The following is a 16,794-nucleotide window of genomic DNA, read 5'->3' as shown; positions in this document are numbered from 1 at the left end:
ATTTTGAAAATGTTATATGCCACTATTCTATAAAACTATATATAATAGCAAATTTTTCATCATGATTGACACCTATGGTAATTATGACAGAAAATGTTCCCCTAAAAGTAATCTACAAATGATCTAAGAACAAAACAAAATAAAACTAAAAACAATAGGCAATAAAAAGATCTTTCTTTGAATAGGATTCTTGGATTTTTTTAAATATATATTTTTATTTTATTTATTTATCTTTAGAGGAGAAGGGGAGGAGAGAGGGAGAGAAATATCAATGTATGGTTGCCTCTCATGTGTCCCCTGCTAGGAAATGGCCTGCAACCCAGGCATGTGCCCTGACTGAGAACTGAACCGCTATACTCTGGTTCGCAGGCCTGTGCTCAATTCACTGAGCTACACCAGCCAGGGCCAGGATTCTTGGATTTTTAAAGTTAAGGCACAAATATCATAGTCTTTTTTTTTTTTTAGATTTCTAGATTGCTTTTTAAATTTTATTTAATGTATTTATTTTTTAAATATATTTTATTGACTATGCTATTACAGTTATCCTATTTCCCCGCTTCATTCCCCTCCACCCTGTGCACTGTCTCACCCACATTCCCCCACTTTAGTTCATGTCCATGTGTCATAAGTTTTTTAGCTTCTACAATTCCCATACTATTCTTGCCCGCCCCCCGTCTATTTTCTGCCTACCATCTATTCTAGTTATTCCCTGTACCTTTTCTCCCCCTTCTCCTCCCACTCCCCTGATCTCTCCATGTGATCTCCATGTGATCTCTCTCCCACTCTCCATGTGATCTCCACTTCTGTGGTTCTGTTACTGTTCTAGTTGTTTGCTTAATTTGTTTTTATTTTTGTTTTAAGTGTGGTTGTTAATCATTGTGAGTTCGCTGTCATTTTACCATACATGTTTTTTATCTTCTTTTTCTTAGATAAGTCCCTTTAACTTTTCATATAATAAGGGCTTGGTGACTCCTTGAACTTGACCTTGGCTGAGAAGCACTTCATCTGCCCCTCCATTCTAAATGAAAGCTTTGCTGGATAGAGCAATCTTGGTTGTAGGTTCTTGTCTTTAATGACTTGGAATACTTCTTTCTAGCCCTTCTTGCCTGTAAGGTCTCTTTTGAGAAATCAGCTGACAGTCTGATGGGAACTCCTTTGTAGGTGACTGTCTCCTTATCTCTTGCTGCTTCTACTATTCTCTCTTTCATTTTAATCTTGGCTAATATAATTATGATGTGCCTTGGTGTGTTTCTCCATGGATCCAACTTCTTTGGGACTCTCTGGGCTTCCTGGATTTCCTGGAAGTCTATTGCCTTTGCCAGATTGGGGAAATTCTCCTTTATTATTTGTTCAAGTAACTTTTCCACTTTTGCTCTTCCTTTTCTCATTTTGGCACCCTTATAATTCAGGTTGGAACATTTAAAGATGTCCTGGAGGTTCCCAAGCCTCTCCTCATTTTTAAAAAATTCTTGTTTCTTCATTCTTTTATGTTTGGTTGTTGCTTTCTTCCTTCTGGTCCACTCCATTGATTTGAGTCCCAGTTTTCTTCCCATCACTATTGGTTCTCTGTACATTTTCATTTATTTCACCTAGCGTAGCCTTCATTTTTTCATCTAATTTGTAACCAAATTCAACCAATTCTGTGAGTATCCTGATCACCTGTGCTTTGAACTGTGCATCTGATAGGTTGGCTATCTCTTTGTCGTTTAGTTGTATTTGTTCTGGAGCTTTGATCTGTTCTTCTGTTTGGTTTGTTCTTTTTTTTTTTTTTTTTTTTTTGGGGGTATTATTGTGCCTGTTACTTAGTAAGAGGCAGAGCCTTAGGTGTTCACCAGGGTGGGACAACCCAGTCACTGGGTTGTGACACTGTATGTGGGGCAGTGATGCAGACGCCAGCCCGCAGTGTCTGCATCATTATGGATGAAATGAGACGTTCACATGCACTACCAAGTCTGGTGGAGGAAGAGGGACATCATGGCTTTTTCTCTCAAGGGGAGCAAAAGCTGTGGCCCTTGTGGTGGTGACCAGCCTTTATTGGGCTTCTCAGCACATTACATGATAGTCCTCATTTACTATGCACAGGTTACACTAGGTAGTTACCTTTTGCAGAAAACAAGGAGACAATGCCGCTAATCACATCACAGAAGAGGGATATTTGCAAATGCAAAGGAAAAAGTGATTGAACCAGTTACACTCATCCTTGGAAGATTTAGCATGGATTTTAGGAAGTTACTTTGCAGTAAATGTTTGCCACTGGGGGCTGGGCCCATGCCACACAGAATGGTCTCCTACACGGCAGGGGTCAGAGAAAGAACAATGGCGCTTGCTCTGCTCTCTGCTGGATTTCAGTCACTTTCCCCACTTCCCCCAAGCAAACTGGGTCCTTCTGGTGCTGATTTCCATGTGGGTGGGCTTGTGTACATTCTAGAACCCGGTGGGTCTCTCCAATAAACTCTCCTGTGAGGCTGGAAGTCCCTTCCAGCACCTCAACCCCCACAGGTGTTTTCGATCGGTGTTTTGAGGCTTTATTTTCCTGCACTGGAGGCCTGGGTTGCAAGGTCTGTCTCATTTCCCACTTTCTCCTGGCTTATCTGCACGTGCGAATGTTTGACCACCTAGTCAGCCAGCCACCCACCTTGCATGCCTTGCTGGGTCTGCCAGCAGCCGCCTGTGTGCCCAGGGTCTACAAGCCACCACTTTTTTGCCGCGACCCCTCTCCACCCAGCCACCGGACTTCACCCCTCCCACGGGTCTGGATGAATATGTCTATTTTAACTCCTTGGTTATTGGACTTCTGTACAGTTCAATTTTCTGTCAGTTCTGGTTGTTTTTTGTTTCTAAATTTTTGTTGTACTTATTTTGATTGTGCGAGGAGGCACAGTGTGTGTACCTATGCCTCCATCTTGGCTGGAAGTCTAATACACAGTCTTTATTCAGAAGCTAGTATACTATATTAAATCAAACTGGACTGAGAACTAATCTGAGAAGTAGGTCAGATACTCAGGTCATATATAGGTAAAGAAAAATTATTTGCAATTATTTCCAGAAATTCCGTTTTTTATAAATTTCATGTAAGAAATTTAGATACATTCCAAAAAATTTTAATTAAAAAGTAAAGAAAATTCTAAATAATATTTAATAGATTACTTTTTCTTTCCTTTCCTTTCCCTTTTATAGTTACTGGCCTATAACTTGGAAAATATTTAACACTTTTGTTACAAGGTTTGACTTTCACTTCCTGTTTGTGAAGGAGTTTTATATAATGTTTATATGTTCTATTTCTACAAGTCTGCTTTTTACAAGTATTTTCATCAAAATGTTCTCTAAAAAGTACATGAAAATGAACTAATTTGCGAGTTAATTAATATTAATTATATTTCCTAATAATGCTAATGGACTAGGAAGGTTTTTAAAAATAACTTCTAAAATATTTTTAATAGCTGAAATATCTTGTTTAATCAAAATATAGATGACTTGGAATTTCCATATCAAGTTTTTAAAAAATGCTAGGTTTTGGGCCTCAGTTTTGTCATGAATCACCTGTGTGACCTTGAACGAATAACCATCTCTCGGCACCTCCATTTCTTTACTAACAGTTAGGATGTTGAATCAGTAGCTGTCATCCCATTACATATAGATGGCATGTCCTTTGTAAAGCAGCCTCATTTCTAAAGGTACTATCTTTTTCACTTTCCAAGTGAAAGGTAACATATCTAGAATTGAGAATTTAACAATTATTTCCTGTTTGATTTTAGTTACATTTTAGTATCTATGCTAATTAATAGAATTTATGAAACAAATAATAAAAAATAAAAAGGTCCATGCTTCAATCAGAATTCATGTTTTCTACTGTCTTAAATGGCAATGCAAATTTTCTCTAACACTGTGCTTTATTTTGAAGCCTGAGATCATTGCATTCTTAAGTTTCCATGGATTTATTACATTTTCACTGTGTTAAAGTTTAAGTATGTTTTGAAATCTGAAAGAATTCTAACATTACCTCATGAAACTGTGTTGACTGATAATCTTTATTATAAAAATTTGATAATCATACTATTTTGTATTTTAATTCCCTTCTCTGGCTATGGAAATTTGCCAGGAAAGGCTAGAAAGATTTTAGTTTTTACAGCTTAGAAAACAGAGTTTTAATTTTTCATTTTCACTTTATAATAGCTAATAACATTATTTCTAACCAGACCATGTTAGCTGGTCCTTCTATATGCATATATTATTTTTAAAGTTGTACATAACTCAGGCTTAAAATCATATGCAATCATCATTCTTTCCAGTTCATATTCATTCTCAGGTAAAGAAAAATTATTTCAAATAAAACACAGCATGTACCATTTAAACATTCGATAATACCAGATACTAGGGAAACACTCAAATTTGAATTTATTTTTTTCTATATAACCTCATCACCAACAAATCAAGGCAAGTACAGCAGGAACCCATTTCCATATATTAAATATTCAAGCATTATTGTCTCCATTTAAATAAAAAATGTATACTAAACTTACCAAGGAAATTCTAATTATTGTGTTAATGTACATTTAAAAGAAAGAACATCATCTCTACCATTAAGTGAATACATATCTTGTTCAAGTAGCAATTAAAATATATAGTCAACCAATAATATAACAGAAAATCAATGAACTAGAACCCAGTATTACTCTCAATTATTACAACATTGTTCTACTTTTTAAAATTTTTACTTATTTATTTTTTAGAGAGAAGGAAAGGGAGGAAGAGAGGGAGAGAAATATCAATGTAAAAAGAAGCCAACAGGTTGCCTCTCACATGTATCCTGACTAGGGACCAAACCTGACCTTTCATTTTGTGGGATGGCGCCCAACTTAAAGCTTTATTTATTTATTTATTTATTGCAAAAATATAGGCATTCTTGAATAAAAGACCAAACACTTTTATTCAGGAGGCCGATCCTGAGACAACCCTTCAGTATGTTAATACATGGAAAAAGACAATAAAATATTTTATACACTCATTCATTTAGCAGAATTTATTGAATTAATATTTTATAAAAATAATTTTAGCAAAAAAAATTCAGTTTTTGGTAGCTATCAAGTTTAGAATAAAGGAGAACCAGCTACCACACAGACGTCACATAAGAACAACCCCATTTCCTAAAACTCCTGGTTAATAAAAATTATTGCAAAGATCAGAATCACCTGGCTTAAAATTCATAAACAAACACTAAGTAAAAATGTACATAAACATCATACAGGACAGGAATGGGAGGGGGTAGCTTACTTGGCTTATTTAACCATTATGAATTTAACACATAATTTGTAATCAGATCTATTTCCTAACATATGAAGAGTAGCTCGAATTCAAAATTTATTTATTATAATGGTCCAGTGAGTATACACCAGTCACTATAAAAATTCTTCTTGCTTCCTGGTTTAAACTTTGCTCAAATTTTAGAATTTAGAATTAGTGTTATTTTCGCTTGCTTTTTAGGGTCAGTCCCCTTTCCTAGAAAGGCATTTTAGATTCAGTGAACTGGTTTTAGGAAAATTACTCTGGACTGTAAATTTAGAGAATTATAAAGGAAAGAGTTGCCAAATCATAGGAAAAGTCAGAAAACTGAAAATATAGAAAGATTTAGTCTAGTATTTGAAATATATTACCTGTTCCAAGTTTTGAAGGCATTGCTGGCTCGTTTGAACAGATATCCCTCCATTACAATGCCATTGGCAGCATCTACATTATATTCTAACTTAGAATCATCACTGGAGAAATCCTAGACAAAATAATACATAAAAAAATTGTATCATTTGACTAAGTTGCCTAGATAACAAATTTATCCTAGAAAAACGGCTTGAATGGTAGAAAAAAATTTCATTAAGACGGTTATATCAACAATATTCATAAGAAGGAGGTAAACTTAAATATTCAATAATAGAAGAAGAATGTTTCAACATATTAAGGTATTTCAATTCAGTAGACTATTGTGCAGTAATATAAAAACAGATGATTATTGGGATATACTCTAAAAAAGAAAAATTATATAAATTGTATATGTACTGTGATTAAAAGTACAAAATAATATGAATAGAAACAGACAAAAAGAATAACTAAATATTATACAGGGTGTTATCTTTAAAATATCTTCATTTCTTTCTAATACTTTATGGTGATGTACATGCTAACAAAGAAAGGAATATGGATATTTTAAATGGGATTACCACTGCTTTCTAAATATATGACAATTACCATAGTTTTTAAATCTGATAGAAGTAATAACTCCATTATTTGGAAGTAGTGAAATAGTCATTTTTTCTTAAAACAAAATTTAGTGTTGCAAAGGAAAAGCACAGTTTGAAGTGGACATGTTGAACTAATTTTTTTCTATTCATAACCTTCTTCTATCATTCTAATCATTTTAATTTTCACTTGAATGCAATTTAAATTAAACTTTATTCCAAGGATCCATGAAATTTTGAAATTAGTAGTCCTATCTTTAAAATATTTCCTGATAAACTTTCAAAGTAGTCTAGTAAAATTGTAAGACTGCTGCTATCTTCAAATTTAAAACTTTAAAAATCAGTCTCAGAAATTTCAAAATTATTCTGGAACAATGATCAGTGATTAAAATATGATTTATTAGGGAGTAAAATTCTGTCTTGAGAAAGACCTTTACACAGGCTGAATGACCTGTGAATGACCACGTGCCAAGACCACTGGACAGAGAGGTACGGCATTGAGGGTGTGGCAGGGTGAGAACCACCTGAGGGCCTTCCAAATGTAAGAGTCTACAAAGATAGAAAAAGGAAGTAAACTAAAGTCAGAATTAAAAACAAAAACTTTCCTTACATGTTCCAAAATTTAACCATTAAAAAGTCATGATAATCTAAAATAAGCAAATGAAACAAAATCTGTCAATGAATTGTCACATTTCTTCCTACTTTCTCTTTGGGAAAAAAGAGAAACTTTAATTCTCTCACTTAAAATTTATTCAAAGCTATAATTTATTTAATTATGCAGCCAGGATTAAGTCAGCAATAGATATAATTGAGTTTGGCAACATTCTACATTTCACTTGCAGCATCAGCAGTTTTTTAATAACTATTATGCTCCTTAAAACATCAAACAACACTTCATTGAAAATGTAGTGCATTTGTAAATGTTCTTCAATTTTTCAACTATATTTCTTGAGATAAATCATGTCTTTAATTTAACTGCTATTAATATCAAATTAATATCTTATGGTTCTTAAAATATGATAGATTATATGATTTTATAATGAAAGCAATTAATAATGTTGGATAAAATATACAATATTAGAATTTAAATATATTGATGTACTGCAAATTAGAAAGGAATACTCAAAGGCAAAGGATTAAGTGAAAGTTGGAGGCCAAGCAGGTAATCAGAGCAAGGAAGCTAGCTTTCACCTTAAAGACATCTGATATATCAGAAGAATGTGAAGCTTTGGTGTGGAGTCCAGGGAACAGAAAAGTAAGGCTGGCCCAAAAAAAGGAATCTAATAGAAACGTTTCCTTTTGAAATTGCAAGTAAGACAAGAAGGACCATTATTACCACATCGATTCAAGACTATATTGGAAGTCCAAGCCAGCAAGGTAACAAATAAAATGCAAAAGACTGGAAAGGAAGAAAAATGACTATCATTATTTGTAGATAATATGACTTTGTTCAGAGAACATCAAAAGATGTACACAAAGAATCCAGAGACAAATTAGTGTTTAAAAGACTGCAACAAGATTACTGGTTGTAAAATCAATACAGAAAAGTCAATTTTATTTTAATATATGACAAAGGTAAGCTGTGATAAAAATTTAAAAGTAACACAAGTCTCTAGGAATAAATATAACAAAAGATAAGAAAATTATCAAACTTCATAAAGTAAAGAAAACTTAAAGTAAACAAACTTAAAGTAAACTTAAAGAAAACTTAAAATAAATGGAAAATTATTTCAAGCTCATGAAGATATCAATTATTCTCTGAATTGATGTATAGGTCCAATGCAATCTCAATTAAAATCCCCAAACTATTTTTATACAACCTGAAAAGTTGCTCTGGAAATTTATATGAAAATGCAAAATTCAGGCAATTCACTTTTGAAGAAAAGAGGGTAGGAGGCGTTGCTTAGTCAGATAAAAGATGTACTATAAAGTTAAAATAATTAATGTAGCACAGTACTGGCATAATAAAGACAAAAAACCAGTGAAGCAAAATAGAGAGCCTGAAGCTAACCTCACATGTATGGAAATGTGATCTTTAACAGAAGACAAAATACAGAGAGAGTAGTAGGGAAAAAATAAACTTTTAAATGTCTGATTAGCTACCAATGTGATAATAAAAGGAAATTGGATCTCTACCTCACACCACACACCACACACAAATACCCAATCACAGATGGATTCTAGACTGAAACATAAAAGGCAAACTTATAAACATTTAGATTAAAGAGGAGATGTATCTTCATGATTTTGGGTTGGGAAGGATTTACTAAACAAGATGCAAAAAGATACACACACACAAAACCATCAAAGACTTAACTAAAAAACACATATACCCCCAAAGGGAGTTTATATTCAGAACATATGGAGAACCTGATTAACAGGCAACCTAATAGAGAAATGGGAAAAGGACTAACAGACGTTTCACAAACAGGCTATCCAAATGAATCAAGACATAGAAGAAGGTACTCGAGCTATTTCTGACTAACACATACATTAAAACTACAATCAGATGTCAATATCTACCCACCAAAATAGACAAAATATTAAAAACTCTCTTGGTATAATGAGGTGGCAAGTAGCAAGGGAAATTCTCACACAGTGCTGCCTGCTGGAAATGGTATAACATTTTGAAAAATGGTTGTAAATAGACATACTTTCCCTTAATTAGTGCACTGGATCTCCCCTCCCCACCTCTTTTTTGGTTACCTGTAATGCAGCCTGTGTCAGCATTTAAGGGCAGGAAAAAAGGTAAGTATACATAATGAGCACAAATAACATTACTTCCTTTAAAGGGAAACAGTTATTGACTATTACTTAAAATCAAATAAATGAATTTTAGATTTAATAATCTACTAGTTTTGAACTGTATATATATAATAGGGAAAGACATTAAAAGATACATAATATTAACCAAATAATTCAGTTTAAGCAAACAGTCACGTTTCAACAAATATCATGATCTTGTTTTAAGTAGAAATGATCACAAATTTTGGACAATTTTTCTATGGTAATGTCATTAAAACAAGTTATCCAGTCAAAAGTACTTTAACCTTAAACAAAAATAAAACATGCAGTAAGTCTTACTATAGCTAGAAGTAACAAATTTAAAGATAGTGTGGTATGTTTCTCTTTGAGTATTAATAACTCATCACCAATAAATTTTCCTTATTTTTATTACTCATTTCATTTTCATTTTTTTCCACTGACATGTTCTATGTCAGATATAGTTTACTAGTATTTCAAATTCCAAATAAACCATAGCAAAAGTTGATTTGATTGCTCAATACCAAGGGAAAAGATTTCTAAAAGTAATGCTAAAAGGCATTTTTTCTCCCCTTAGGGATAAGTACAAACATAGTCCCCTACTACCACAAATTCTGAAATTGAGTTTCCCACATCTAGGAAAATCTCAGAGGTCAATATATCATGCATGTAATCAATAAACTCGCCCTGGGAAAACGACTAATCAAGGCAACTGCTGTGACATGCTAGAAGGCATATTGTCATATACTTGTATTATTACATTCTGCCTCTAATTCTTTCCTTTTGTTTTCAGATAACTACATAAAAATGTCACTGACTACATAAGATAAAAAAACTGGTTTCACATTTAAAAGTATATTTTTGCCTTGGCTGGGTAGCTCAGCTGACTGAAGCATCAACTTGTACACTAAAAGGTTGTGGGTTTGATTCCCCGTCAGGGCACATACCTAGCTAGGTTTCTGGTTTGATCCCCGGTTGGGGAGCATACAGGAGGCAACTGATTGATGTTTCTTTCTCACATGGATGGGTCTCTGTCTCTCTCTCCCCCACCCCTTCCTCTCTCTCTAAAATCAATAAACATATCCTCGGGTGAGAATAAAATATATATTTCAAATATCAGTTCAACCTTAGGAAAATTAACAAGAAATGCAAGTGAAATTTCAGCATCACATGAGATGGAGAGTGCTTACAGTACTTACAGATGGAAAGTCCATAACACCAAACACACACATTTATGCTAAGGTGTTCCCCACCTCTATCTACTCTGCCTGCAACCCCCATCCCAAACCTCTCTCTCTCTCTCTCTCTCTCACACACACACACACACACACACACACACACACACACACACACACACACACTCTTTTACAGGGGTTGGTAATATCGTAACTGAAACTATAAATAGTGTTTTAAATTCTAACCAAGTGCCGCTTTTAAATGAATTAAGGCCCTAACAGATTGCCATTTTTATAAACTGGTTCAAGAGCATGGCTTTCAAATATTTTGATGTAAAGGAATAATAAAACCAAATGACTCAAAATATGTGTTCAAACACAATGGTATCTTACTGAACCCAATAATAAAAAAATTGAATAAAACAGAAATTAATCTCTTTTAACTTTCCTCCTCAGCTACCTTTTGTTGAATGGTGGAATGTTTTTGCTCCATCTCTCTTTTTTCTTTTGCTGCATCCACAACCAGTTGATCCAACTAGAAAGGGAGAAAATGAGAAAATTATAGAGACATAAAAAACCGAGTATGCTTTTCAAAAAAAAATCAGAGTCACAAAAAGTCAGTCAATTTAGGGAGGGAGATGGGTTTGGAGGGAGTGAGGGGGAGGAGTAGGGAGAAAATACAGACAACTGTAATTCAACAATAAAATAACTTAAAAAAAAGGCATTTGGGCTATAACTTAAAGTGGAAGTTTGTTTTATTTTGTTTTGTGGTAATATATCCTCTTTAAAAAGCTCTAAGTTAACTTCTCTAGGGAAAATGTTCCTAAGAACAGTCAATTTCAAACAAATGTGATAGAGGAGGCCGTGTCAAGGACATAATAGTGATAACACATTCACTCCTTGAATAGGGAAAATGAATCCATCTTAAGTTGCCTGCTGACTCACTCAGCAATTCTGGTAGTTACAATCAAAGATAGAAAGAAAATACACTGGTGATTCTTTTTCCTGCAACAGCAAAAAGTAGCAACTAAGAGTGGCAAAACCTCCTCTGATCATTCAAGATACTTCCGGTTTTCAAGTTGGCTTCCTAATATTATAAGTAAATCGAAAAGGTATAAAAATAATTCAATGGATAAAAGAAAGCAAAAAAAAATATAATAGCAGTCATTCATAAAACCAGGCTATAAAATCACCAACTTAAAAAAATTTTTTAAAAAATTTTTATTGTTGTCCTTTGCTCCCGTCCTCCCAGCCTCAATTCTCCCTTCCCTCTGGCCATCACCCCACTGTTGTCTGTGTCTACAGGTTATCCATATATGTTCTTTGTCTAATCCCTTCAACTTCTTTCATTCAGAGCCTTCCTCTCCCCTTCTGTTTGATAGCTGTCAGTCTGTTCCATGTATCCATGTCTCTGTTTCTATTTTGTTCAGCAGATTCCACATATGAATGAGATCATATAGTATTAGTCTTTCTCTGACTGGCTTATTTCATTTAGTATAATAATCTCCAGGTCCATCCATACTGTTTCAAAAGGGAAGATTTCCTTCTTTTTCATAGCCATATAGAACTCCATTGTGTGAATGTACTGCAGCCTTTTTATCCACTCATCTACTGATAAGTACTTGGGCTGTCTTCAGATCTTGGCTTTGTAAATAATGCTGCTATGAACATGAAGGTGCGTGTATACTTTCAAATTGGTGTTTTAGAGAAAATCACCAATTTTAAAGGTTTTTTTAAAAGCTCAAAAAATTCAGGAAGTAATAAAATCCCATTTTTCCATCAGAAAAGATGATCTTTCATCAAGATAAGTATCTGATTTCCAGTATTATAACAAGTTTGCTGGCTTTTTGAACTACTTTTTGCTAGAATAACAAACAACTGGGTTATACAGTACTCCGTTATATGGTTCTACTACTCTTCTAGACTGTGATAAATGTCATTTCATCTTTGAATCCCCATCACTTCTGATTAATGTGTGGTAAATGAATAAATAAAAATATAAATATCAATAGAAATATGGAAGAAGATAAAGTATTAAATGTACACATTTCTAACTGATATCCTTTAAAAACTGAATTGAAAAAGGACCTTCTTGCAAAATTTTTCATCTTTTATTTACTATTATAAATGATGTGCTTTGTGCTCCCCCCCCCCACAGAACAGTAATTCTAGGCACAGATTCTTAATATCACTGGATAATTATCACAGGAAACACACTGAAACAGACTATCACTACCATAAACGAATTGATTTAGATGGTAACTATACCACCCCACTTTAGGATCTAATACATATATATCTTAGTGATATGTAACAGTAATTTAACAGTAATGCTGGTACATGCTGCATTAGGAAAATGTTTGAACTCAATAGATTCTTATACTGAATAAGTGGAATAATCCTTGGACCACAGTTCTATAGCCTATACTTGAATGGCACATAAATATTCACCCATTCAGATTGAAGTGCAGAACAGGGCAGCCCCCAAGATTCAACCTAATATTTATAAACTTGAAGGCATATACCTTCCACATAGATGGTTTTCTGCCTGTCAAATCCATAGTAAATTCCTCTTCTGCATTCTACCCCACTGCTATTGCAGCAGTAAGGGGGGAAATTCCCTTTCCAATCTGTTGGAGAAGTATAAGAAAAAATATTTTTCAACTTGGAGGAAAGTTGAGGTATGAGTTGGGGAATAGTGAAGACTAGCAGTTTTGTCTCCTAGGTGCTGGGGAACATATTAGGAACACAGATTTAGGGGCATAGCAAGAGGTATCCCATGTTTCTATTAGTGTTGGACATTTTGAGTTTAACAGGTTCCTGTAAGTAGACAGGCACCCGGATCATTGACCTGCGTTCTGAATGCCGTCCACTCCTGCCACCTTCTCTTTCTGCTTTTCAACTTTTGTCATTCCCTTCTGCTTTTAAATTTGTGTAAATCATACTACTTTAAATAAAACCTTCTTCCAGCTCATATTCCTTTCTAGCTACCACCTTCTCTTTCTTTCTTTCCCAATAAAGTTTCTTGAAAATTCTTTCCTGTTCTTTACTTGCCTATTTTACTTTCACCTCTACCCATTGTAATTTAGCTTTCTAAATCTAAATTAGAAATTTGAATTCCTGCTGCTAGGACCTTCAACTCTCTTGCTGCTAAACCCAAAGATAGTTCTCAGTCCTAGGAGATGATTCCTTCCAGTATTTGTACTGACAACCACCCTCTCCTTTTTGAGACACTCTAGGCTCCCAGTTGTCTATCTTCTTTCTCATTTTGTTCTCATGGAACTCTTCTTACCTAGCAATCTCTTAAAAATTGGTCATTCTTAGGACCCTATCCCAAGCCAAATTCTGTTTTTAGTCTATACTAGTAGACATTGACTTTAACTTACCAAACCAAAACCTTTAGGCATGGTGTTTGGGCACTTACATTTCTAAAAAAAGTAGCTACATGATTCTGAGGTATCTATTAGCTCTCACTGGATGCAATTAGCAACTATATGCTATTGACTCCTTTAGTCTATATCTTTCCCTTGAGCTCCAGGTATATCCACTTAGATATCCTATCCTCAAAAATCAACATATTTAAGCCTGAACTCATTATGTCCCACCACCCTCAAATTGGTTATATCTTAAATACCCCTCACATCCATCTGAGTCCATCCATATAGCCATGACCCCAGTTCCAGATGCCATTATCTCATAACTGAATTAGGAAAAGAATACCCTAATATTCCTTGGAGGTGAACTGGTCACCTCCAACCAGGCCATATTATCCACTAGGCACTACAAGTATCAGGACTTCAATGTTTTTCAAGAACCTACAAAATTATTTGAGATCTGGGAAGGGGAAGATGGCGAAACTGAAATGAATAGATACCTAAAATAAACAATTATTTTAAGTAGACAACTATAATCCAACTCATTTTTTTATAAATTATACTTAAGACGAGGGTATAATATAATATTTGATAAGATGTGAGGAATACCTAGGTGTTATATCCTCCCAAGTCTAGGTTAGATATCCTATCTATATACAAGTTAAGGCAAAAGTAGGTTTACAGTTGTTCACATGGAAAATAGAACAATTAATAAATAATAATACAAGAATAAACTCTCATATACTCAACAACTGAAACTTTACTTTTGCCCCACCCTGTATTCCTTTAACACTTTGATCCTCCACTATGTGACAGAGATAGCTACTAATATCTATTCTCTCCTTATGTCTTAACAACAGGACTCCCACATTCTACTATGTCACATGATTACCTAGTATTAAGTCTATCTTTCCCAGCTTTCCTTGCACCTGGTATGACAGAGAAGTGTACGACTTCCAGGAAATACTCCTAAAGAAAGGGAGTGCATCTTTCCCCTTCCCTTCTTTCTGTTAGAAGGAACTGTAGTATGATGATAAAAGCTTGATCAGCTGCTCTGAACCATGAGGTAGAATCTAAGATATATTAAGTCAGTTTCTCTGCAGACCAATTGACCACCAACCATATTAGGCTTTTGACTTTACATATGAAAAATAAAATTCTATCTTGCTGAAGCTACTACTATTTTCAGCTTTCTATCACATACAAACAAATCTAATCCCAATTTATATACCCAGAGAAGGTACTCAGCACAGAGAATAATAGTCTGGTACCTTGGTTTCTTCTAATAAATTAAGTTCTGTAGAAGCAGAACACAGTTTCTCTGTAATTCATAGCATATGCCCTGTACACCATCTTTTTCTCATACCCTCCCGATACACACAAGCATGCACCATATTTATTTTTGGTAAGTGAATGAAATTCTCATTTCATTATTACCTTTCTCCCATTTCCCTAAACTCTAGTTTTCATCCTTAATTCCCTCTCCTCAAAAAGGAACCTAAACCATTTGGGAAAAAAATCACCTAAAAATTGATACCATTCAATCCAGAGAGCTTACCAATCAACAAAAAAAGAATGTCCCCAAAGAAAAAAAAAACAGATCTAATATAGAGTTCTGATTAGATATCAAAAATAATTTAAACACAGTGAAATTTCTATATAATATTCTTAAATTATGTAAGCTCACACATGTGCATGTTTGTATAAAATGAGAAATTTCACAAGAGTTCTATAATCTTAAGTTTCTAACATTTTATTATTTAAAATAGTAAAATACGAAATTTTTTGAATACAAAATTTTTTGAAAAAAGCTACATGAAATGAAAAACCAATTAAGACAATGACTCAATTTTCCAAGTGTAAGAAAAATAAATCAAGTTATGTATATTATAAAACAGACACTTTATTTTTAAGTTCTCCTTTTCAGTACTCTCATATACTATCTATAATACTTTTAACTTTAATCTCATTTTTGGCTGCATATTTACCCTACACACAAATCTGCTGTTGCATCAAACTTCATTAAATAAGTAAATATTAGATTCCCAACATGCTAAATTTGTTTTTTAAATTACATTTTATTGACTATACTATTACAGATGTCCCAATTTTTCCCCCTTTGCCCCCCTCCACCCAGCACCCATCCCACTGCCTAAGACAAACCCCACACCACTTTTATGTCCCTAGGTCATACATATGTGTTCTTTGGCTACTCTATTTCCTATGCTGTACTTTTCATACTCACAACTATTCTGTAACTACCAAACTGCACTTCTTAATCCCATAACCTTTTTGGCCCATCTCCCTGACCCCCCATCTGGCAATCATCAAACATTCTCCATACCTATGATTCTGTTTTTGTCCTGCTTATTTATTTTGGTTTTTAGATTCAACTGTTGATAGATATGTATTTGTTGCCATTTTATGTTCATATTTTTCTACTTCTTCGTAAAGAAGACCCATTAACATTTCATATAATGTTGGTTTGGATGTACTCCTTTAGCTTTTTCTTGTCTAGGAAGCTCTTTATCCATCCTTCGATTCTAAATGATAGCTTTGCTATGTAGAGTAATCTTGGCTGTAGGTCCTTGCTTTCATCACTTTGAATATTTCTTGCCAATCCCTTCTAGCCTGCGAAGTTACTTTTGAGAAGTTAGCTGACAGTCTTATGGAGGCTCCCATGTAGGCAACTAACTGCTTTTCTCTTGCTGCTTTTAAGATTCTCTGTCTTTAACCTTTGGCATTTTAATTATTAAGTGTCTTAATTATGGGGTGGCCTCTTTGGGTTCACCTTGCTTGGGACTCTGTACTTCTTGAACTTGTATATTTCCTTTATCAAGTTAGGGAAGTATTATGTTGTCATTTTTTCAAATATGTTTCCAACTTCTTTTTATCTCTCTTTTTCTGGCACCTCCATGATGCAAATGTTGGTACACTTGAAGTTGCTTCAGAAGTTCCTTACACTAGCCTCATTGTTTTAGATTCTTTTCTCTTCTTGCTGTTCTGATTGGATGTCTTTTTTTTCACCCTTACACTCCAAATCACTGATTTGATTCTCAGCTTCATCCCTTCTACTGTTGATTCCCTGTAAATTGTTCTTTATTTTAATTAGTATATTCTTCATTTCTGACTGGTTTTTTATATGGATTCTAAGTCTTTTGTTATGCTATCGAGATTATCACTAAGTTCAATGAGCATTCTTATAACCAATGTTTTGAACTCTGCATCTAATGGATTGCTTGTCTCCATTTTGTT

The 16,794-nt window shown here is 34.1% G+C and overlaps 1 protein-coding gene across 4 annotated transcripts in view; it reads right to left on the bottom strand.

Annotated features, from left to right (window-relative positions):
• ACAP2 (ArfGAP with coiled-coil, ankyrin repeat and PH domains 2) overlaps positions 1-16,794 on the bottom strand; it is a 162,508-nt gene that overhangs the window by 48,354 nt on the left and 97,360 nt on the right. For all 4 annotated transcript variants that reach the window (XM_037137166.2, XM_037137168.2, XM_037137167.2 and 1 more), the window contains exons 9-10: positions 10,626-10,700; positions 5,652-5,764 (exon numbers count right to left, since the gene is read on the bottom strand). In XM_037137166.2, coding sequence (XP_036993061.1) covers positions 5,652-5,764; positions 10,626-10,700 — 188 coding nt within the window. The remainder of the gene's footprint in view (positions 1-5,651; positions 5,765-10,625; positions 10,701-16,794) is intronic.

This window comes from Artibeus jamaicensis, unplaced genomic scaffold (assembly GCF_021234435.1).
Source record: "Artibeus jamaicensis isolate MK-2021 breed Jamaican fruit bat unplaced genomic scaffold, CSHL_Jam_final contig_793, whole genome shotgun sequence".
Lineage (NCBI taxonomy): Eukaryota > Metazoa > Chordata > Mammalia > Chiroptera > Phyllostomidae > Artibeus > Artibeus jamaicensis.
This window is presented reverse-complemented; position numbering and strand designations above follow the sequence as displayed.